Source organism: Drosophila kikkawai, chromosome 3L (genome assembly GCF_030179895.1).
Source record: "Drosophila kikkawai strain 14028-0561.14 chromosome 3L, DkikHiC1v2, whole genome shotgun sequence".
NCBI classification, from domain to species: domain Eukaryota; kingdom Metazoa; phylum Arthropoda; class Insecta; order Diptera; family Drosophilidae; genus Drosophila; species Drosophila kikkawai.
In genome coordinates, this window is record NC_091730.1 from 12,784,388 (window position 1) to 12,808,653 (window position 24,266).

The window sequence follows — 24,266 nt, forward strand, 5'->3', positions numbered from 1 at the left end:
TCTTTATATTGCCATGTTTTCTACTCCACTCTACTTCTACTTCTAAACAAAACCCAAACCAATTTTGACGTCGCGGAATGCCTCAAACAGAGCACTTCAGTGTTCATAATGTAAAACCCGAAACCTTTACAAGAACAGATGAAACTGATAAGCTGCTTCATAGTGTGGTAGCTCCCCCCGATATTCCGAAAATGTACTCACCAGACACTACCTCATTTACAGAAATGAGTACAAGTAGTCAAACACCGAAGATGACGACCACAACGACCTTGACAACGCAAATAGATCGAACCATAGTTGACTTGACCATCCCGAAGCCAGATAAGCCAGAGCTTCCGCAGGAGAAGTCAGAGAAGTCGCCGAAGGATCGGTCAGCAGTAGATATAGATGCAGAATCCGAGAAGACTGCCAGTGATAGGGAGTACTTAGAGCAGATTATGGGCTGTGGCGACGTTAGGCGCAAGGTAATGCGTTTGGAGAGCAGCGGCAGCACAGAATCATTGGATTCGAGTGCCAAGCAACCGGCTGTGATACCCAAGTATATAGGCGACAATGTGCCGGTGGTGCGAGAGGTCGTGCAGAGCATTGAGGATAAGATTTGCGGTACCACGGTGTCGGCCATTCCCTTCGCCGTGCACAAACGGCAGCCCCACGAAGATTACAAGGAACCCAATGTGGTGGAACTGGAGAAGCAAATACTAACGCCAGCGGACTTGGCTCTGGAAAAGTTAATCAAGTGCGAATTGCCGGCTGAGGTAGTCAAGATTTCGCTCATCGAGGCCATGGAAAATGTGGGCCTTGGCCTGAGAGAGATTGAGGAGGAAGTTTGCGAGAAAGTTTGTGAGAAGCGTAAGGCCTTTGAGGTGGCTGAAGACTTAAGTGAAACAGAAAAGACTTTAGAAGAACAGGTAATAGGATTAGGTGGGCAAGGAGAAGTGGTACCTGGCAAGATTTTAGCTGAAACTATTGAAGAGCGTATAGACTTAGGAGATAAGGAAGCCATTGATTCATTACCAAGGGTGAGGGAGGTAGTGCAGGATATCCAACGTAGATATCCAGCATCGAGCCTAGAGGCCAAGCCGTTTAGTCCACGAAAGAAGTCAGCTCAGGAGCGTAAGGTGGATGTTTCGACTATAGAGCAGCAAATTTTAAGCGATGCCGATTTGATTTTAGATGGGTTAGGCTCAAAGCGGGTTCCAGAACAGAAAGTGCACTCTCCCGTTTCGGCCATCGCCAAGACGAGCGTCAGTATTGAAAATCTCGAAGATGTCTGTGAAAAAAAATGCTCTAAGCGCATTGTCTCAGATATGGCAAAGGCCAACGAAACGCAAGCAAAGGCGGCAAGTGTACTAGAAATTGACGATGTTAAATCGACCACGGCCATGTTCCTAGAGCACGAGTCTACTAAATTCCACGTAGCTGAAAGTATTCATGATATTGGGACTAAGAGTTTTGTTAGCAAAGGATTGACAGGGATTGCAGAGAGTCAAATTAGATTATTAACAGAATGTGATAAGCAAGAATTTCCAATAGAATCGACTAAGGACACTAAACTTGTAGAATTTCCTAAAATTGCACACACCTTGGAACGATTACATTCCATTTCCAAAACAGACATTGAACACACAAAGGAGTTTGTTCACGAAGCCAGTGAGTTTGAAGTCAAGCTGGATAAACTAGTTGACCAGTCCTTGGCACAGAACGAACACAAAATCGAAGAAAGGAATATAGATAGCAAATTTCCAACCCAAGAAAGTCTCGAGCACTCGATCTCAAAAACGTCTGAACTTGTTTCAATGACTGATGATGCAAAAATTAAGTTTCCATCTGATGAAAAACCTAAATTAGTTTTAAAACGAATCGAAAGCGGTAGTGATGAAGAGTTGGATAACATTGCAAAAATTGAAAAATTAAAACATCTTAAAATTGAGCATATATCCATTACAAAGACAGTAAAGGATACTGACTCTACTGAAGAAAGTATAATTTCGAAGTTTCCAACAGGTAAAGTTGACACGTACAGCCAACTGGGTGAACTAGAGAAAGAACAAAATGAAAAGAGGTTTATAGATCAGAAAATTGCAACTAAACTAGACGACAAACCAAAATCACCCAGTGTTTCAGTAAAGTCTATTCCAAAAGATTTCTCAGACAATGAAGGCGACGAAGAGTTTCCATGTTCCCAACCTAAGGATAAGACTGTTATTCATACAAATTCATTAGTATCTCCCTTGATCTGCGTTGGTGATAAATCTCTTCTGAAAGAAGAACCAAAGTCTACTATTTCAATTTCAAATATAAAAGAAAGCTCAACAACGGTTCAATATAGTACTCATTCCGAAAGCAAAGTTGTCAAAGCAGCTAATATAATTAAAGCATCAGAACCGTTCTCTGGTTTAGAAAGTGACAATGATAAATCTCATCTTAAAGAAGATAAGATTGAAGTAAAATATGACAAAGTCCCTTCTAAACTGGACGACAAACCAAAGTCACCTTTTGGTTTAGTAAAGCCTATTCAGCAAGAATACTCGGACGATGAAAGCGATGAAGAGTTTGCAATTCCCAAGCCTCAAGACAAGACTGTTGGTCAGCCAACTCCATCCGTAGCACCCTTTATCGGCGTTGGTGATAAATCTCCTCTGAAAGAAGAGGAAAAACCAAAGCTCATTGACGTAAAAGATGACAAGGCCCCCACTAAACTAGACGACAAACCAAAGTCTTCACTAGGTTCTGTGAAGGCCATTCAGCAAGAATACTCGGACGATGAAAGCGATGAAGAGTTTGTTATTCCCAAGCCTCAAGACAAGACTCTTGGTCAGCCAACTCTTCTGAAAGACGAACTAAAGCCTACTGTTTCAGTGTCAAAGGTAGAAGAAAGGACAACAACAGTGCAATCTAGCATTCACTCCGAAAGCACAGTTGTGAAAGCAGTTAGTATAATTCAGCCATCAGATCCGTTCTCTGGTTTCGAAGGTGACAAGGATAAATCTCCTCTTAAAGAAGATATTAAGCCAAAGCCGATTGAACTTAAAGATGACAAAGCTCCTACTAAACTGGACGACAAACCAAAGTCTCCACTTGCTTCAGTGAAGGCCATACAGCAAGAATACTCGGACGATGAAAGCGATGAAGAGTTTGCAATTCCCAAGCCTCAAGACAAGACTGTTGGTCAGCCAACTCCATCCGTAGCACCCTTTATCGGCGTTGGTGATAAATCACCTCTGAAAGAAGAGGAAAAACCAAAGCTCATTGACTTAAAAGATGAAAAGGCCTCCACTAAACTAGACGATAAACCAAAGTCTCCACTAGGTTCTGTGAAGGCCATTCAGCAAGAATACGCGGACGATGAAAGCGATGAAGAGTTTGCAATTCCCAAGCCTCAAGACAAGACTGTTGGTCAGCCAACTCCATCCGTAGCACCCTTTATCGGCGTTGGTGATAAATCTCCTCTGAAAGAAGAGGAAAAACCAAAGCTCATTGACTTAAAAGATGAAAAGGCCTCCACTAAACTAGACGATAAACCAAAGTCTCCACTAGGTTCTGTGAAGGCCATTCAGCAAGAATACGCGAACGATGAAAGCGATGAAGAGTTTGCAATTCCCAAGCCCCAAGACAAGACTGTTGGTCAGCCAACTCCATCCGTAGCACCCTTTATCGGCGTTGGTGATAAATCTCCTCTGAAAGAAGAGGAAAAACCAAAGCTCATTGACGTAAAAGATGACAAGGCCCCCACTAAACTAGACGACAAACCAAAGTCTTCACTAGGTTCTGTGAAGGCCATTCAGCAAGAATACTCGGACGATGAAAGCGATGAAGAGTTTGTTATTCCCAAGCCTCAAGACAAGACTCTTGGTCAGCCAACTCTTCTGAAAGACGAACTAAAGCCTACTGTTTCAGTTTCAAAGGTAGAAGAAAGGTCAACAACAGTGCAATCTAGCATTCACTCCGAAAGCACAGTTGCGAAAGCAGTTAGTATAATTCAGCCATCAGATCCGTTCTCTGGTTTCGAAGATGACAAGGATAAATCTCCTCTTAAAGAAGATATTAAGCCAAAGCCGATTGAACTTAAAGATGACAAAGCTCCTACTAAACTGGACGACAAACCAAAGTCTCCACTTGCTTCAGTAAAGCCTATTCAGCAAGAATACTCGGACGATGAAAGCGATGAAGAGTTTGCAATTCCCAAGCCTCAAGACAAGACTGTTGGTCAGCCAACTCCATCCGTAGCACCCTTTATCGCCGTTGGTGATAAATCTCCTTTGAAAGAAGAGGAAAAACCAAAGCTCATTGACTTAAAAGATGAAAAGGCCTCCACTAAACTAGACGATAAACCAAAGTCTCCACTAGGTTCTGTGAAGGCCATTCAGCAAGAATACTCGGACGATGAAAGCGATGAAGAGTTTGCAATTCCCAAGCCTCAAGACAAGACTGTTGGTCAGCCAACTCCATCCGTAGCACCCTTTATCGGCGTTGGTGATAAATCACCTCTGAAAGAAGAGGAAAAACCAAAGCTCATTGACTTAAAAGATGAAAAGGCCTCCACTAAACTAGACGATAAACCAAAGTCTCCACTAGGTTCTGTGAAGGCCATTCAGCAAGAATACGCGGACGATGAAAGCGATGAAGAGTTTGCAATTCCCAAGCCTCAAGACAAGACTGTTGGTCAGCCAACTCCATCCGTAGCACCCTTTATCGGCGTTGGTGATAAATCTCCTCTGAAAGAAGAGGAAAAACCAAAGCTCATTGACTTAAAAGATGAAAAGGCCTCCACTAAACTAGACGATAAACCAAAGTCTCCACTAGGTTCTGTGAAGGCCATTCAGCAAGAATACGCGAACGATGAAAGCGATGAAGAGTTTGCAATTCCCAAGCCCCAAGACAAGACTGTTGGTCAGCCAACTCCATCCGTAGCACCCTTTATCGGCGTTGGTGATAAATCTCCTCTGAAAGAAGAGGAAAAACCAAAGCTCATTGACGTAAAAGATGACAAGGCCCCCACTAAACTAGACGACAAACCAAAGTCTTCACTAGGTTCTGTGAAGGCCATTCAGCAAGAATACTCGGACGATGAAAGCGATGAAGAGTTTGTTATTCCCAAGCCTCAAGACAAGACTCTTGGTCAGCCAACTCTTCTGAAAGACGAACTAAAGCCTACTGTTTCAGTTTCAAAGGTAGAAGAAAGGTCAACAACAGTGCAATCTAGCATTCACTCCGAAAGCACAGTTGTGAAAGCAGTTAGTATAATTCAGCCATCAGATCCGTTCTCTGGTTTCGAAGGTGACAAGGATAAATCTCCTCTTAAAGAAGATATTAAGCCAAAGCCGATTGAACTTAAAGATGACAAAGCTCCTACTAAACTGGACGACAAACCAAAGTCTCCACTAGGTTCAGTGAAGGCCATACAGCAAGAATACTCGGACGATGAAAGCGATGAAGAGTTTGCAATTCCCAAGCCTCAAGACAAGACTGTTGGTCAGCCAACTCCATCCGTAGCACCCTTTATCGCCGTTGGTGATAAATCTCCTTTGAAAGAAGAGGAAAAACCAAAGCTCATTGACTTAAAAGATGAAAAGGCCCCTACTAAACTAGACGACAAACCAAAGTCTCCACTAGGTTCTGTGAAGGCCATTCAGCAAGAATACTCAGACGATGAAAGCGATGAAGAGTTTGCAATTCCCAAGCCTCAAGACAAGACTGTTGGTCAGCCAACTCCATCCGTAGCACCCTTTATCGGCGTTGGTGATAAATCTCCTCTGAAAGAAGAGGAAAAACCAAAGCTCATTGACTTAAAAGATGAAAAGGCCTCCACTAAACTAGACGATAAACCAAAGTCTCCACTAGGTTCTGTGAAGGCCATTCAGCAAGAATACTCGGACGATGAAAGCGATGAAGAGTTTGCAATTCCCAAGCCTCAAGACAAGACTGTTGGTCAGCCAACTCCATCCGTAGCACCCTTTATCGGCGTTGGTGATAAATCTCATCTGAAAGAAGAGGAAAAACCAAAGCTCACTGACTTAAAAGATGAAAAGGCCCCTACTAAACTAGACGACAAACCTAAGTCTCCACTAGGTTCTGTGAAGGCCATTCAGCAAGAATACGCGGACGATGAAAGCGATGAAGAGTTTGCAATTCCCAAGCCTCAAGACAAGACTGTTGGTCAGCCAACTCCATCCGTAGCACCCTTTATCGGCGTTGGTGATAAATTTCATCTGAAAGAAGAGGAAAAACCAAAGCTCATTGACTTAAAAGATGAAAAGGCCCCTACGAAACTAGACGACAAACCTAAGTCTCCACTAGGTTCTGTGAAGGCCATTCAGCAAGAATACTCGGACGATGAAAGCGATGAAGAGTTTGCAATTCCCAAGCCTCAAGACAAGACTGTTGGTCAGCCAACTCCATCCGTAGCACCCTTTATCGGCGTTGGTGATAAATCTCCTCTGAAAGAAGAGGAAAAACCAAAGCTCATTGACTTAAAAGATGAAAAGGCCCCTACTAAACTAGACGACAAACCAAAGTCTCCACTAGGTTCTGTGAAGGCCATTCAGCAAGAATACTCGGACGATGAAAGCGATGAAGAGTTTGGAATTCCCAAGCCTGAAGACAAGACTGTTGGTCAGTCAACTCCATCCGTAGCACCCTTTATCGCCGTTGGTGATAAATCTCCTCTGAAAGAAGAGGAAAAACCAAAGCTCATTGACGTAAAAGATGAAAAGGCCTCCACTAAACTAGACGATAAACCAAAGTCTCCACTTGGCTTAGTGAAGGCTGTTCAGCAAGAATACTCGGACGATGAAAGCGATGAAGAGTTTGCAATTCCCAAGCCTCAAGACAAGACTGTTGGTCAGCCAACTCTTCTGAAAGACGAACTAAAGCCTACTGTTTCAGTTGCAAAGGTAGAAGAAAGGTCAACAACAGTTCAATCTAGCATTCACTCCGAAAGCACAGTTGTAAAAGCAGTTGGTATAATTCAGCCATCAGATCCGTTCTCTGGTTTCAAAGGTGACAAGGATAAATCTCCTCTTAAAGAAGAAATTAAGCCAAAGCCGATTGAACTTAAAGATGACAAAGCTCCTACTAAACTGGACGACAAACCAAAGTCTCCAGTTGTTTCAGTAAAGCCTATTCAGCAAGAATACTCGGACGATGAAAGCGATGAAGAGTTTGCAATTCCCAAGCCTCAAGACAAGACTGTTGGTCAGCCAACTCCATCCGTAGCACCCTTTATCGCCGTTGGTGATAAATCTCCTTTGAAAGAAGAGGAAAAACCAAAGCTCATTGACTTAAAAGATGAAAAGGCCCCCACTAAACTAGACGACAAACCAAAGTCTCCACTAGGTTCTGTGAAGGCCATTCAGCAAGAATACTCGGACGATGAAAGCGATGAAGAGTTTGCAATTCCCAAGCCTCAAGACAAGACTCTTGGTCAGCCAACTCTCCTGAAAGACAAACTAAAGCCTACTCTTTCAGTTTCAAAGGTAGAAGAAAGGTCAACAACAGTGCAATCTAGCATTCACTCCGAAAGCACAGTTGTAAAAGCAGTTGGAATAATTCAGCCATCAGATCCGTTCTCTGGTTTCGAAGGTGACAAGGATAAATCTCCTCTTAAAGAAGATATTAAGCCAAAGCCGATTGAACTTAAAGATGACAAAGCTCCTACTAAGCTGGACGACAAACCGAAGTCTCCAGTTGCTTCAGTAAAGCCTATTCAGCAAGAATACTCGGACGATGAAAGCGATGAAGAGTTTGCAATTCCCAAGCCTCAAGACAAGACTGTTGGTCAGCCAACTCCATCCGTAGCACCCTTTATCGCCGTTGGTGATAAATCTCCTTTGAAAGAAGAGGAAAAACCAAAGCTCATTGACTTAAAAGATGAAAAGGCCTCCACTAAACTAGACGACAAACCAAAGTCTCCACTAGATTCAGTAAAGGCCATTCAGCAAGAATACTCGGACGATGAAAGCGATGAAGAGTTTGGAATTCCCAAGCCTCAAGACAAGACTCTTGGTCAGCCAACTCTTCTGAAAGACGAACTAAAGCCTACTCTTTCAGTTTCAAAGGTAGAAGAAAGGTCAACAACAGTGCAATCTAGCATTCACTCCGAAAGCACAGTTGTAAAAGCAGTTGGTATAATTCAGCCATCAGATCCGTTCTCTGGTTTCGAAGGTGACAAGGGTAAATCTCCTCTTAAAGAAGATATTAAGCCAAAGCCGATTGAACTTAAAGATGACAAAGCTCCTACTAAACTGGACGACAAACCGAAGTCTCCAGTTGCTTTAGTAAAGCCTATTCAGCAAGAATACTCGGACGATGAAAGCGATGAAGAGTTTGGAATTCCCAAGCCTCAAGACAAGACTGTTGGTCAGCCAACTCCATCCGTAGCACCCTTTATCGGCGTTGGTGATAAGTCTCCTCTGAAAGAAGAGGAAAAACCAAAGCTCATTGACTTAAAAGATGAAAAGGCCCCTACTAAACTGGACGACAAACCAAAATCTCCACTAGGTTCTGTGAAGGCCATTCAGCAAGAATACTCGGACGATGAAAGCGATGAAGAGTTTGGAATTCCCAAGCCTCAAGACAAGACTGTTGGTCAGCCAACTCCATCCGTAGCACCTTTTATCGGCGTTGGTGATAAGTCTCCTCTGAAAGAAGAGGAAAAACCAAAGCTCATTGACTTAAAAGATGAAAAGGCCCCTACTAAACTAGACGACAAACCAAAGTCTCCACTAGGTTCTGTGAAGGCCATTCAGCAAGAATACTCGGACGATGAAAGCGATGAAGAGTTTCGAATTCCCAAGCCTCAAGACAAGACTGTTGGTCAGCCAACTCTTCTGAAAGACGAACTAAAGCCTACTGTTTCTGTTGCAAAGGTAGAAGAGAGGTCAACAACAGTTCAATCTAGCATTCACTCCGAAAGCACAGTTGTAAAAGCAGTTGGTATAATTCAGCCATCAGATCCGTTCTCTGGTTTCGAAGGTGACAAGGATAAATCTCCTCTTAAAGAAGATATTAAGCCAAAGCCGATTGAACTTAAAGATGACAAAGCTCCTACTAAACTGGACGACAAACCAAAGTCTCCACTTGCTTCAGTAAAGCCTATTCAGCAAGAATACTCGGACAATGAAAGCGATGAAGAGTTTGCAATTCCCAAGCCTCAAGACAAGACTGTTGGTCAGCCAACTCTTCTGAAAGACGAACTAAAGCCTACTGTTTCAGTTTCAAAGGTAGAAGAAAGGTCAACAACAGTGCAATCTAGCATTCACTCCGAAAGCACAGTTGTGAAAGCAGTTAGTATAATTCAGCCATCAGATCCGTTCTCTGGTTTCGAAGATGACAAGGATAAATCTCCTCTTAAAGAAGATATTAAGCCAAAGCCGATTGAACTTAAAGATGACAAAGCTCCTACTAAACTGGACGACAAACCAAAGTCTCCACTTGCTTCAGTAAAGCCTATTCAGCAAGAATACTCGGACGATGAAAGCGATGAAGAGTTTGTTATTCCCAAGCCTCAAGACAAGACTGTTGGTCAGCCAACTCTTCTGAAAGACGAACTAAAGCCTACTGTTTCAGTTTCAAAGGTAGAAGAAAGGTCAACAACAGTGCAATCTAGCATTCACTCCGAAAGCACAGTTGTGAAAGCAGTTAGTATAATTCAGCCATCAGATCCGTTCTCTGGTTTCGAAGATGACAAGGATAAATCTCCTGTTAAAGAAGATATTAAGCCAAAGCCGATTGAACTTAAAGATGACAAAGCTCCTACTAAACTGGACGACAAACCAAAGTCTCCACTTGCTTCAGTAAAGCCTATTCAGCAAGAATACTCGGACGATGAAAGCGATGAAGAGTTTGCAATTCCCAAGCCTCAAGACAAGACTGTTGGTCAGCCAACTCCATCCGTAGCACCCTTTATCGCCGTTGGTGATAAATCTCCTTTGAAAGAAGAGGAAAAACCAAAGCTCATTGACTTAAAAGATGAAAAGGCCTCCACTAAACTAGACGATAAACCAAAGTCTCCACTAGGTTCAGTGAAGGCCATTCAGCAAGAATACTCGGACGATGAAAGCGATGAAGAGTTTGGAATTCCCAAGCCTCAAGACAAGACTGTTGGTCAGCCAACTCCATCGGTAGCACCCTTTATCGGCGTTGGTGATAAGTCTCCTCTGAAAGAAGAGGAAAAACCAAAGCTCATTGACTTAAAAGATGAAAAGGCCCCTACTAAACTGGACGACAAACCAAAATCTCCACTAGGTTCTGTTAAGGCCATTCAGCAAGAATACTCGGACGATGAAAGCGATGAAGAGTTTGGAATTCCCAAGCCTCAAGACAAGACTGTTGGTCAGCCAACTCCATCCGTAGCACCCTTTATCGGCGTTGGTGATAAGTCTCCTCTGAAAGAAGAGGAAAAACCAAAGCTCATTGACTTAAAAGATGAAAAGGCCCCTACTAAACTAGACGACAAACCAAAGTCTCCACTAGGTTCTGTGAAGGCCATTCAGCAAGAATACGATGAAAGCGATGAAGAGTTTCGAATTCCCAAGCCTCAAGACAAGACTGTTGGTCAGCCAACTCTTCTGAAAGACGAACTAAAGCCTACTCTTTCAGTTTCAAAGGTAGAAGAAAGGTCAACAACAGTGCAATCTAGCATTCACTCCGAAAGCACAGTTGTAAAAGCAGTTGGTATAATTCAGCCATCAGATCCGTTCTCTGGTTTCGAAGGTGACAAGGATAAATCTCCTCTTAAAGAAGATATTAAGCCAAAGCCGATTGAACTTAAAGATGACAAAGCTCCTACTAAACTGGACGACAAACCAAAGTCTCCACTTGCTTCAGTAAAGCCTATTCAGCAAGAATACTCGGACGATGAAAGCGATGAAGAGTTTGGAATTCCCAGGCCTCAAGACAAGACTGTTGGTCAGTCAACTCCATCCGTAGCACCCTTTATCGGCGTTGGTGATAAGTCTCCTCTGAAAGAAGAGGAAAAACCAAAGCTCATTGACTTAAAAGATGAAAAGGCCCCTACTAAACTGGACGACAAACCAAAGTCTCCACTTGCTTCAGTAAAGCCTATTCAGCAAGAATACTCGGACGATGAAAGCGATGAAGAGTTTGCAATTCCCAAGCCTCAAGACAAGACTGTTGGTCAGCCAACTCCATCCGTAGCACCCTTTATCGGCGTTGGTGATAAATCTCCTCTGAAAGAAGAGGAAAAACCAAAGCTCATTGACGTAAAAGATGACAAGGCCCCCACTAAACTAGACGACAAACCAAAGTCTCCACTAGGTTCTGTGAAGCCCATTCAGCAAGAATACTCGGACGATGAAAGCGATGAAGAATTTGGAATTCCCAAGCCTCAAGACAAGACTGTTGGTCAGTCAACTCCATCCGTAGCACCCTTTATCGGCGTTGGTGATAAATCTCCTCTGAAAGAAGAGGAAAAACCAAAGCTCATTGACGTAAAAGATGACAAGGCCCCCACTAAACTAGACGACAAACCAAAGTCTCCACTAGGTTCTGTGAAGCCCATTCAGCAAGAATACTCGGACGATGAAAGCGATGAAGAATTTGGAATTCCCAAGCCTCAAGACAAGACTGTTGGTCAGCCAACTCTTCTGAAAGACGAACCAAAGCCTACTGTTTCAGTTTCAAAGGTAGAAGAAAGGTCAACAACAGTGCAATCTAGCATTCACTCCGAAAGCACAGTTGTAAAAGCAGTTGGTATAATTCAGCCATCAGATCCGTTCTCTGGTTTCGAAGGTGACAAGGATAAATCTCCTCTTAAAGAAGATATTAAGCCAAAGCCGATTGAACTTAAAGATGACAAAGCTCCTACTAAACTGGAAGACAAACCAAAGTCTCCAGTTGCTTCAGTAAAGCCTATTCAGCAAGAATACTCGGACGATGAAAGCGATGAAGAGTTTGCAATTCCCAAGCCTCAAGACAAGACTGTTGGTCAGCCAACTCCATCCGTAGCACCCTTTATCGGCGTTGGTGATAAATCTCCCCTGAAAGAAGAGGAAAAACCAAAGCTCATTGACTTAAAAGATGAAAAGGCCCCTACTAAACTAGACGACAAACCAAAGTCTCCACTAGGTTCTGTGAAGGCCATTCAGCAAGAATACTCGGACGATGAAAGCGATGAAGAGTTTGGAATTCCCAAGCCTCAAGACAAGACTGTTGGTCAGCCAACTCTTCTGAAAGACGAACCAAAGCCTACTGTTTCAGTTTCAAAGGTAGAAGAAAGGTCAACAACAGTGCAATCTAGCATTCACTCCGAAATCACAGTTGTGAAAGCAGATGGTATAATTCAGCCATCAGATCCGTTCTCTGGTTTCAAAGGTGACAAGGATAAATCTCCTCTTAAAGAAGATATTAAGCCAAAGCCGATTGAACTTAAAGATGACAAAGCTCCTACTAAACTGGACGACAAACCAAAGTCTCCACTTGCTTCAGTAAAGCCTATTCAGCAAGAACACTCGGACGATGAAAGCGATGAAGAGTTTGGAATTCCAAAGCCTCAAGACAAGACTGTTGGTCAGCCAACTCTATCCGTAGCACCCTTTATCGCCGTTGGTGATAAATCTCCTTTGAAAGAAGAGATAAAACCAAAGCTCATTGACTTAAAAGATGAAAAGGCCCCTACTAAACTGGACGACAAACCAAAGTCTCCACTTGCTTCAGTAAAGCCTATTCAGCAAGAATACTCGGACGATGAAAGCGATGAAGAGTTTGCAATTCCCAAGCCTCAAGACAAGACTGTTGGTCAGCCAACTCCATCCGTAGCACCCTTTATCGGCGTTGGTGATAAATCTCCCCTGAAAGAAGACGAAAAACCAAAGCTCATTGACTTAAAAGATGAAAAGGCCCCTACTAAACTAGACGACAAACCAAAGTCTCCACTAGGTTCTGTGAAGGCCATTCAGCAAGAATACTCGGACGATGAAAGCGATGAAGAGTTTGGAATTCCCAAGCCTCAAGACAAGACTGTTGGTCAGCCAACTCCATCCGTAGCACCCTTTATCGGCGTTGGTGATAAGTCTCCTCTGAAAGAAGAGGAAAAACCAAAGCTCATTGACTTAAAAGATGAAAAGGCCCCTACTAAACTGGACGACAAACCAAAATCTCCACTAGGTTCTGTGAAGGCCATTCAGCAAGAATACTCGGACGATGAAAGCGATGAAGAGTTTGGAATTCCCAAGCCTCAAGACGAGACTGTTGGTCAGTCAACTCCATCCGTAGCACCCTTTATCGCCGTTGGTGATAAATCTCCTCTGAAAGAAGAGGAAAAACCAAAGCTCATTGATGTATATGATGACAAGGCCCCCACTAAACTAGACGACAAACCAAAGTCTCCACTAGGTTCAGTGAAGGCCATTCAGCAAGAATACTCGGACGATGAAAGCGATGAAGAGTTTGCAATTCCCAAGCCTCAAGACAAGACTGTTGGTCAGCCAACTCCATCCGTAGCACCCTTTATCGGCGTTGGTGATAAATCTCCCCTGAAAGAAGAGGAAAAACCAAAGCTCATTGACTTAAAAGATGAAAAGGCCCCTACTAAACTAGACGACAAACCAAAGTCTCCACTAGGTTCTGTGAAGGCCATTCAGCAAGAATACTCGGACGATGAAAGCGATGAAGAGTTTGGAATTCCCAAGCCTCAAGACAAGACTGTTGGTCAGCCAACTCTTCTGAAAGACGAACCAAAGCCTACTGTTTCAGTTTCAAAGGTAGAAGAAAGGTCAACAACAGTGCAATCTAGCATTCACTCCGAAATCACAGTTGTGAAAGCAGATGGTATAATTCAGCCATCAGATCCGTTCTCTGGTTTCAAAGGTGACAAGGATAAATCTCCTCTTAAAGAAGATATTAAGCCAAAGCCGATTGAACTTAAAGATGACAAAGCTCCTACTAAACTGGACGACAAACCAAAGTCTCCACTTGCTTCAGTAAAGCCTATTCAGCAAGAATACTCGGACGATGAAAGCGATGAAGAGTTTGCAATTCCCAAGACTCAAGACAAGACTGTTGGTCAGCCAACTAAATCCGTAGCACCCTTTATCGGTGTTGGTGATAAATCTCCTCTGAAAGAAGAGGAAAAACCAAAGCTCATTGACTTAAAAGATGAAAAGGCCCCTACTAAACTAGACGACAAACCAAAGTCTCCACTAGGTTCTGTGAAGGCCATTCAGCAAGAATACTCGGACGATGAAAGCGATGAAAAGTTTGGAATTCCCAAGCCTCAAGACAAGACTGTTGGTCAGCCAACTCCATCCGTAGCAGCCTTTATCGGCGTTAGGGATAAATATCCTTTGAAAGATGAGGAAAAACCAAAGCTCATTGACTTAAAAGATGAAAAGGCCCCTACTAAACTAGACGACAAACCAAAGTCTCCACTAGGTTCTGTGAAGGCCATTCAGCAAGAATACTCGGACGATGAAAGCGATAAAGAGTTTGGAATTCCCAAGCCTCAAGACAAGACTGTTGGTCAGCCAACTCCATCCGTAGCACCCTTCATCGGCGTTGGTGATAAACCTTCTCTAAAAGAAGAGGAAAAACCAAAGCTCATTGACTTAAAAGATGAAAAGGCCCCCACTAAACTAGACGACAAACCAAAGTCTCCACTAGGTTCTGTGAAGGCCATTCAGCAAGAATACTCGGACGATGAAAGCGATGAAGAGTTTGGAATTCCCAAGCCTCAAGACAAGACTGTTGGTCAGCCAACTCTTCTGAAAGACGAACTAAAGCCTACTCTTTCAGTTTCAAAGGTAGAAGAAAGGTCAACAACAGTTCAATCTAGCATTCACCCCGAAAGCACAGTTGTAAAAGCAGTTGGTATAATTCAGCCATCAGATCCGTTCTCTGGTTTCGAAGGTGACAAGTATAAATCTCCTCTTAAAGAAGATATTAAGCCAAAGCCGATTGAACTTAAAGATGACAAAGCTCCTACTAAACTGGACGACAAACCAAAGTCTCCAGTTGCTTCAGTAAAGCCTATTCAGCAAGAAAACTCGGACGATGAAAGCGATGAAGAGTTTGCAATTCCCAAGCCTCAAGACAAGACTGTTGGTCAGCCAACTCCATCCGTAGCACCCTTTATCGCCGTTGGTGATAAATCTCCTTTGAAAGAAGAGGAAAAACCAAAGCTCATTGACTTAAAAGATGAAAAGGCCCCCACTAAACTAGACGACAAACCAAAGTCTCCACTAGGTTCTGTGAAGGCCATTCAGCAAGAATACTCGGACGATGAAAACGATGAAGAGTTTGGAATTCCCAAGCCTCAAGACAAGACTGTTGGTCAGCCAACTCCATCCGTAGCAGCCTTTATCGGCGTTAGGGATAAATATCCTTTGAAAGATGAGGAAAAACCAAAGCTCATTGACTTAAAAGATGAAAAGGCCCCTACTAAACTAGACGACAAACCAAAGTCTCCACTAGGTTCTGTGAAGGCCATTCAGCAAGAATACTCGGACGATGAAAGCGATAAAGAGTTTGGAATTCCCAAGCCTCAAGACAAGACTGTTGGTCAGCCAACTCCATCCGTAGCACCCTTTATCGGCGTTGGTGATAAATCTCCCCTGAAAGAAGAGGAAAAACCAAAGCTCATTGACTTAAAAGATGAAAAGGCCCCTACTAAACTAGACGACAAACCAAAGTCTCCACTAGGTTCTGTGAAGGCCATTCAGCAAGAATACTCGGACGATGAAAGCGATGAAGAGTTTGGAATTCCCAAGCCTCAAGACAAAACTGTTGGTCAGCCAACTCTTCTGAAAGACGAACTAAAGCCTACTCTTTCAGTTTCAAAGGTAGAAGAAAGGTCAACAACAGTTCAATCTAGCATTCACCCCGAAAGCACAGTTGTAAAAGCAGTTGGTATAATTCAGCCATCAGATCCGTTCTCTGGTTTCGAAGGTGACAAGGATAAATCTCCTCTTAAAGAAGATATTAAGCCAAAGCCGATTGAACTTAAAGATGACAAAGCTCCTACTAAACTGGACGACAAACCAAAGTCTCCAGTTGCTTCAGTAAAGCCTATTCAGCAAGAAAACTCGGACGATGAAAGCGATGAAGAGTTTGCAATTCCCAAGCCTCAAGACAAGACTGTTGGTCAGCCAACTCCATCCGTAGCACCCTTTATCGCCGTTGGTGATAAATCTCCTTTGAAAGAAGAGGAAAAACCAAAGCTCATTGACTTAAAAGATGAAAAGGCCCCCACTAAAGTAGACGACAAACCAAAGTCTCCACTAGGTTCTGTGAAGGCCATTCAGCAAGAATACTCGGACGATGAAAACGATGAAGAGTTTGGAATTCCCAAGCCTCAAGACAAGACTGTTGGTCAGCCAACTCCATCCGTAGCAGCCTTTATCGGAGTTAGGGATAAATATCCTTTGAAAGATGAGGAAAAACCAAAGCTCATTGACTTAAAAGATGAAAAGGCCCCCACTAAACTAGACGACAAACCAAAGTCTCCACTAGGTTCTGTGAAGGCCATTCAGCAAGAATACTCGGACGATGAAAGCGATGAAGAGTTTGGAATTCCCAAGCCTCAAGACAAGACTGTTGGTCAGCCAACTCTTCTGAAAGACGAACCAAAGCCTACTGTTTCAGTTTCAAAGGTAGAAGAAAGGTCAACAACAGTGCAATCTAGCATTCACTCCGAAATCACAGTTGTGAAAGCAGATGGTATAATTCAGCCATCAGATCCGATCTCTGGTTTCAAAGGTGACAAGGATAAATCTCCTCTTAAAGAAGATATTAAGCCAAAGCCGATTGAACTTAAAGATGATAAAGCTCCTACTAAACTGGACGACAAACCAAAGTCTCCACTTGCTTCAGTAAAGCCTATTCAGCAAGAATACTCGGACGATGAAAGCGATGAAGAGTTTGGAATTCCAAAGCCTCAAGACAAGACTGTTGGTCAGCCAACTCCATCCGTAGCACCCTTTATCGCCGTTGGTGATAAATCTCCTTTGAAAGAAGAGATAAAACCAAAGCTCATTGACTTAAAAGATGAAGAGGCCCCTACTAAACTAGACGACAAACCAAAGTCTCCACTAGGTTCTGTGAAGGCCATTCAGCAAGAATACTCGGACGATGAAAGCGATGAAGAGTTTGGAATTCCCAAGCCTCAAGACAAGACTGTTGGTCAGCCAACTCCATCCGTAGCACCCTTTATCGGCGTTGGTGATAAGTCTTCTCTGAAAGAAGAGGAAAAACCAAAGCTCATTGACTTAAAAGATGAAAAGGCCCCTACTAAACTGGACGACAAACCAAAATCTCAACTAGGTTCTGTGAAGGCCATTCAGCAAGAATACTCGGACGATGAAAGCGATGAAGAGTTTGGAATTCCCAAGCCTCAAGACAAGACTCTTGGTCAGCCAACTCTTCTGAAAGACGAACTAAAGCCTACTCTTTCAGTTTCAAAGGTAGAAGAAAGGTCAACAACAGTGCAATCTAGCATTCACTCCGAAATCACAGTTGTGAAAGCAGATGGTATAATTCAGCCATCAGATCCGTTCTCTGGTTTCAAAGGTGACAAGGATAAATCTCCTCTTAAAGAAGATATTAAGCCAAAGCCGATTGAACTTAAAGATGACAAAGCTCCTACTAAACTGGACGACAAACCAAAGTCTCCACTTGCTTCAGTAAAGCCTATTCAGCAAGAATACTCGGACGATGAAAGCGATGAAGAGTTTGGAATTCCAAAGCCTCAAGACAAGAGTGTTGGTCAGCCAACTAAATTCGTAGCACCCTTTATCGGCGTTGGTGATAAATCTCCTCTGAAAGAAGAGGAAAAACCAAAGCTCATTGACTTAAAAGATGAAAAGGCCCCTACTAAACTAGACGACAAACCAAAGTCTCCACTAGGTTCTGTGAAGGCCATTCAGCAAGAATACTCGGACGATGAAAGCGATGAAGAGTTTGGAATTCCCAAGCCTCAAGACAAGACTGTTGGTCAGCCAACTCCATCCGTAGCACCCTTTATCGCCGTTGGTGATAAATCTCCTTTGAAAGAAGAGGAAAAACCAAAGCTCATTGACGTAAAAGATGACAAGGCCCTCACTAAACTAGACGATAAACCAAAGTCTCCACTAGGTTCTGTGAAGGCCATTCAGCAAGAATACTCGGACGATGAAAGCGATGAAGAGTTTGGAATTCCCAAGCCTCAAGACAAGACTGTTGGTCAGCCAACTCTTCTGAAAGACGAACTAAAGCCTACTCTTTCAGTTTCAAAGGTAGAAGAAAGGTCAACAACAGTTCAATCTAGCATTCACCCCGAAAGCACAGTTGTAAAAGCAGTTGGTATAATTCAGCCATCAGATCCGTTCTCTGGTTTCGAAGGTGACAAGGATAAATCTCCTCTTAAAGAAGATATTAAGCCAAAGCCGATTGAATTTAAAGATTACAAAGCTCCTACTAAACTGGACGACAAACCAAAGTCTCCACTAGGTTCTGTGAAGGCCATTCAGCAAGAATACTCGGACGATGAAAGCGATGAAGAGTTTGGAATTCCCAAGCCTCACGAGAAGACTGTTGGTCGGCCAACTCCATCCATAGCAGCCTTTATCGGCGTTAGGGATAAATATCCTTTGAAAGAAGAGGAAAAACCAAAGCTCGTTGACGTAAAAGATGACAAGGCCCCCACTAAACTAGACGATAAACCAAAGTCTCCACTAGGTTCAGTGAAGGCCATTCAGCAAGAATACTCGGACGATGAAAGCGATGAAGAGTTTGCAATTCCCAAGCCTCAAGACAAGACTGTTGGTCAGCCAACTCCATCCGTAGCAGCCTTTATCGGCGTTAGGGATAAATATCCTTTGAAAGAAGAGGAAAAATCAAAGCTCGTTGACGTAAAAGATGACAAGGCCCCCACTAAACTAGACGATAAACCAAGGTCTCCACTTGGCTTAGTGAAGGCCATTCAGCAAGAATACTCGGACGATGAAAGCGATGAAGAGTTTGCAACTCCCAAGCCTCAAGACAAGACTGTTGGTCAGCCAACTCTTCTGAAAAACGAACTAAAGCCTACTGTTTCAGTTTCAAAGGTAGAAGAAAGGTCAACAATAGTTCAATCTAGCATTCACTCCGAAAGCACGGTTGTGAAAGCAGCTATAATTCAGCCATCAGATCCGTTCTCTGGTTTTGAAAGTGACAAGGATAAATCTCCTCTTAAAGAATATATTAAACCAATGCCTATTGAACTTAAAGATGACGAAGCCCCTACTAAACTGGACGAAAAACCAAAGTCTCCACTTGCTTCAGTAAAGCCTATTCAGCAAGAATACTCGGACGATGAAAGCGATGAAGATTTTGCAATTCCCAAGACCCAAGACAAGACTGTTGGTCACCCAACTCCATCCGTAGCACCCTTTATCGGCGTTGGTGATAAATCTCCTCTGAAAGAAGAGGAAAAACCAAAGCTCATTGATGTAAATGATGACAAGGCCCCCACTAAACTAGACGACAAACCAAAGTCTCCACTAGGTTCAGTGAAGGCCATTCAGCAAGAATACTCGGACGATGAAAGCGATGAAGAGTTTGCAATTCCCAAGCCTCAAGACAAGACTGTTGGTCAGCCAACTCCATCCGTAGCACCCTTTATCGGCGTTGGTGATAAATCTCCTCTGAAAGTAGAGGAAAAACCAAAGCTCATTGACGTAAAAGATGACAAGGCCCCCACTAAACTAGACGACAAACCAAAGTCTCCACTAGGTTCTGTGAAGGCCATTCAGCAAGAATACTCGGACGATGAAAGCGATGAAGAGTTTGGAATTCCCAAGCCTCAAGACAAGACTGTTGGTCAGCCAACTTTTCTGAAAGACGAACTAAAGCCTACTTTTTCAGTTTCAAAGGTAGAAGAAAGGTCAACAACAGTTCAATCTAGCATTCACTCCGAAAGCACAGTTGTGAAAGCAGTTGGTATAATTCAGCCATCAGATCCTTTCTCTGGTTTCGAAGGTGACAAGGATAAATCTCCTCTTAAGGAAGATATTAAGCCAAAGCCGATTGAACTTAAAGATGACAAAGCTCCTACTAAACTGGACGACAAACCAAAGTCTCCACTCGATTCGGTGAAGCCTATTCAGCAAGAATACTCGGACGATGAAAGCGATGAAGAGTTTTCAATTCCCAAGCCTCAAGACAAGACTGTTGGTCAGCCAACTCCATCCGTAGCACCCTTTATCGCCGTTGGTGATAAATCTCCTTTGAAAGAAGAGGAAAAACCAAAGCTCATTGACTTAAAAGATGAAAAGGCCTCCACTAAACTAGACGACAAACCAAAGTCTCCACTAGGTTCTGTGAAGGCCATTCAGCAAGAATACTCGGACGATGAAAACGATGAAGAGTTTGGAATTCCCAAGCCTCAAGACAAGACTGTTGGTCAGCCAACTCCATCCGTAGCACCCTTCATCGGCGTTGGTGATAAGTCCCTTCTGAAAGAAGAAATAAAACCTTCTGTTTCTATTTCGAAGGTAGAAGATAGCTCAACAACAGATCAATCTAGCATTCTCTCCGAAAGCACAGTTGTGAAAGCAGTTGGTATAATTCAGCCATCAGATCCGTTCTCTGGTTTTGAAGGTGACAAGGATAAATCTTCTCTTAAACAAGATATTAAGCCAAAGCCGATTGAACTTAAAGAAGACAAAGCTTCTACTAAACTGGACGACAAACCAAAGTCTTCAGTTGCTTCAGTAAAGCCTATTCAGCAAGAATACTCGGACGATGAAAGCGATGAAGAGTTTGCAATTCCCAAGCCTCAAGACAAGACTGTTGGTCAGCCAACTCCATCCGTAGCACCCTTTATCGCCGTTGGTGATAAATCTCCTTTGAAAGAAGAGGAAAAACCAAAGCTCATTGACTTAAAAGATGAAAAGGCCTCCACTAAACTAGACGACAAACCAAAGTCTCCACTAGGTTCTGTGAAGGCCATTCAGCAAGAATACTCGGACGATGAAAGCGATGAAGAGTTTGGAATTCCCAAGCCTCAAGACAAGACTGTTGGTCCGCCAACTCCATCCGTAGCACCCTTCATCGGCGTTGGTGATAAGTCCCTTCTGAAAGAAAATATAAAACCTTCTGTTTCTATTTCGAAGATAGAAGATAGCTCAACAACAGATCAATCTAGCATTCACTCCGAAAGCACAGTTGTAAAAGCAGTTGGTATAATTCAGCCATCAGATCCGTTCTCTGGTTTCGAAGGTGACAAGGATAAATCTCCTCTTAAGGAAGATATTAAGCCAAAGCCGATTGAACTTAAAGATGACAAAGCTCCTACTAAACTGGACGACAAACCAAAGTCTCCACTCGATTCGGTGAAGCCTATTCAGCAAGAATACTCGGACGTCGAAAGCGACGAAGAGTTTGGGATTCCCAAGCCTCAAGACAAGACTGTTGGTCAGCCAACTCTTTCCGTAGCCACCTTCATTGGCGATGGTGATAAAACTCTTAAAGAAGAGGACAAGCCAAAGCCCATTGAAGAAAAACGGGAACCTCTTGGTTCAGAAATGCCAATTCATAAAGATTTTACCGGCACCACTTCTGATCACTTTACCACCTTACCCCCTTATATTTCAACTGAAAACAAATTTAATATTCTTGAAGCTGGTTCAGATAAAGATTTGAGTACGAGTTCTAAAATAAGTTTAGTGTCTAGTTTTGAAGAAAATAGGTCTGTTCAACAGATTGTAGAAGACACAATTAGAGCTGGAGATGCTGAGGTTCAAAAAATCGTAGACGAAACACTTAAAAACGCACAACATTTCAGAATAATAGATAAGATTGTGGACGAAGATGAGCGTTCTGTTGAACAAATAGTCGAAGAAACATTGCAAAGTGCAAAGTTGCTAGGTGATATTTCTGGGGAAGAGGAAAAAGCTCCAAAGATTACCGAACCAGACGCTAAAGAAGTTCGTCCTATTGCATATTTTGTAAATTTGGAAAATGAACAGAAGTTGCCAACTTCGGCTATAAAACTAGTAGTTAAAAAAGAAAAAGCAGTACCTAAGGCAAATATAGGGAAAACAGCTAAGGAAACAAGTTCAAAAGCCACAGTTAAGAGTACCAGTACCCTTAGTAAAAAATCAGTTGGAGTTAAGGGAAAGTCTAAGACCGATTTAAAAACCCCCCCTGTCTCGCAAACCAAAGCAAAGGCTACGGTTACCAGGCAAAGCATAATTAAAAAATCATCAACAACAGAAAAACCAAAAATTTCAACTAAATCCGAGTCAAGACGCTCCGTTACTAGTTCAACTTCAACCACCACCAGTTCGGGTTCCGCTACGAGCCGTGTGATAAGCGAACTGCACTTCGAGAGGTCTGCGAGCCCAGCGTCGAGTTCCATTTTCTACGAAAGCCATCCGCAAGCCGATAGCCGCTCCACAACACCCAGACCTAGGGTTAAGACAGACGTCACACAAATACCCTACAATGCTTCAGTTCGTTCATTTAGTCCCCAGCCCAAGACCAAGAAGTCAGAGAAAATAACCGTGAAACAAACGAAGACAACTGCCACTCGATCTACCAAAGAGCTTACAGTAAGGAGTTCAAAGAAGACTGAACGATTCGGTATCCAAGAACACATGGACACCAAGCGAAGTAAGACCCCAACACCGATTGCTGCCCACAGATACATGCAGCCCACCCTGGCCCACAATATGCGATTTGGATTGAGTGGCGACGGAGAGACTGGTCAGAGTGTCTCTCCGACACCAGCACCTCACAAGTCACCGGCACCACCAAAATCGCCTGCTCCGGCCCTAACAAGAAGTACTCAACGAACACATTTAAAAACAAGTGCCTTGACAAAGTCCTCTTCCCTGGAAACGAAGCAAAAGAAGCCGGTCCCTGAGAAGACCCCAACACAACCCCGTTCCCAGATCAAGAGAGGTTCGCAAAGTGATAGCAAGGAGTCCCTGAAGAGCACAGACCGCCTATACAAACGACAGACATCTAAAGAAAATAAACTAGCAAACGTGATAGGCTCCAAGAGCCAAGCAACCAAAAGCATGAAGACACAATCAGCTACTGCAGCAACGACACTTGCATACAGAACTTCCATAGAATCCGACAACAAGCTTCAGAAGAAGACCACAGCCACTATACAGCGCACCAAAGTTCCGATTAGCGTGTCTTCCAGTGCAAGGACTGCAGCAAAGCTAAGCAAGAGTGATGACGCCGAAAAAAGACCTCAGATAGACAATAAGAAGACAGTTAGGCGAGTGGCAGCCAAGACAAGCGAAATACCTGGCACCTCCGCCACCAAGTCAGTGCCGAGCTCCATAGAGCCCAAGATGCAGAAGAAGATGAAGGACACAATGAACGAGTCCAATTCAAACTCGGGCAGTGGAAGCACCAGTGCGAGTGGCTCCTCGAACAGCACGCGCCGTAGCGTGCGATCCGTTAGCACCGTTAGCAGCCGTAAGACGGACAAGGACCTAACCAACATCCGGAGGGCAGCGGGAGCTGTCGTGTCGACATCGACAGTGCGGGCGCATCGAGAACCAACGGCCACCACCGGCGCTGTTAGCACCGTGCTCGTTGATGACGACTGTGAGGTGATAACCATACGTTCCATTAAATCAAGCGATAGTACAAAAAGTTCTACCTCATCATCCTCCGGTAGCGGCAGCAACAGTCGCAAGGTGCTAACCAGCGAGGTATTCACTAAGACCTTCGGTCCCGACCGGCCGCTCGAGGTGGTCTACCGCCAGCCCGAGTTCGATGTAGAACACCACACCATCATGTCAGTCCGTCCGCCTTCCAACAACAGCGGCGATCAGCAGCGGTGCCTTAACGAGTTCGATGTCAGCTTCATCGACACCACAGACTCCAGTCTCTCGGACTCGGTTGCCCTGCCCATGTTTGGCTCCAGTGATCCGGAGCGGCTGCTGGCCGCCAGCCCAGGATCACCCAAACCGACCCGCAGTCCCCTGGCCCTCATCGAGGAGACACTGCGGCGCCAGCAACAGCAACAGCACCATCATCATCATCAGCAGCACCACCACAGTAGTATTATGGTGGCCGGTGCCGCTGCCCTTGACCCATCCCTACCAATACAAGGGGCCTTAGCTGAGAGTCAACGGGAGGCGGCGGTGACGGTGGTGACTGCGGAGATGGAGGTGGAGAAAGGCAGCACTTTAAAAGGTAAATATGGTAGCAATAATGAAGACATATAAGTATGTTAGGTATGCAGCACATTAATAATTAAGATTAACTTAGCTACGATACTCATCATAATTAGGGCACAGTTACCGAACGCAACTTTTCTTATTGAT

At 43.7% G+C, this 24,266-nt stretch overlaps 3 protein-coding genes across 10 annotated transcripts in view; all 3 read left to right on the top strand.

Annotated features, from left to right (window-relative positions):
- The window catches only part of Ank2 (Ankyrin 2), a 60,840-nt gene that overhangs the window by 25,869 nt on the left and 10,705 nt on the right, over positions 1-24,266 (top strand). The window lies entirely within an intron of this gene.
- LOC108079945 (uncharacterized) overlaps positions 1-24,266 on the top strand; it is a 28,671-nt gene that overhangs the window by 1,609 nt on the left and 2,796 nt on the right. The gene's annotated exons all lie outside the window — the stretch shown is intronic.
- LOC138928275 (microtubule-associated protein futsch-like) lies at positions 252-24,167 on the top strand. Its single transcript, XM_070284938.1, has 4 exons — positions 252-1,425; positions 2,431-5,171; positions 5,286-21,489; positions 22,429-24,167. The coding sequence occupies exons 1-4, from the start codon at positions 252-254 to the stop codon at positions 24,165-24,167; spliced, it is 21,858 nt and encodes a 7,285-aa protein (XP_070141039.1).

What these genes read in the sequence shown, in the direction of transcription:
- LOC138928275 (XM_070284938.1), top strand. Translation starts at nt 252, where the DNA reads ATGACGACCACAACGACCTTGACAACGCAAATAGATCGAACCATAGTT. An exon ending in TAAATTCCACGTAGCTGAAA is followed by an intron (nt 1,426 to 2,430) that starts GTATTCATGATA and finishes CTCATCTTAAAG; the next exon opens with AAGATAAGATTGAAGTAAAA. An exon ending in CTACTGTTTCAGTTTCAAAG is followed by an intron (nt 5,172 to 5,285) that starts GTAGAAGAAAGG and finishes GAAGGTGACAAG; the next exon opens with GATAAATCTCCTCTTAAAGA.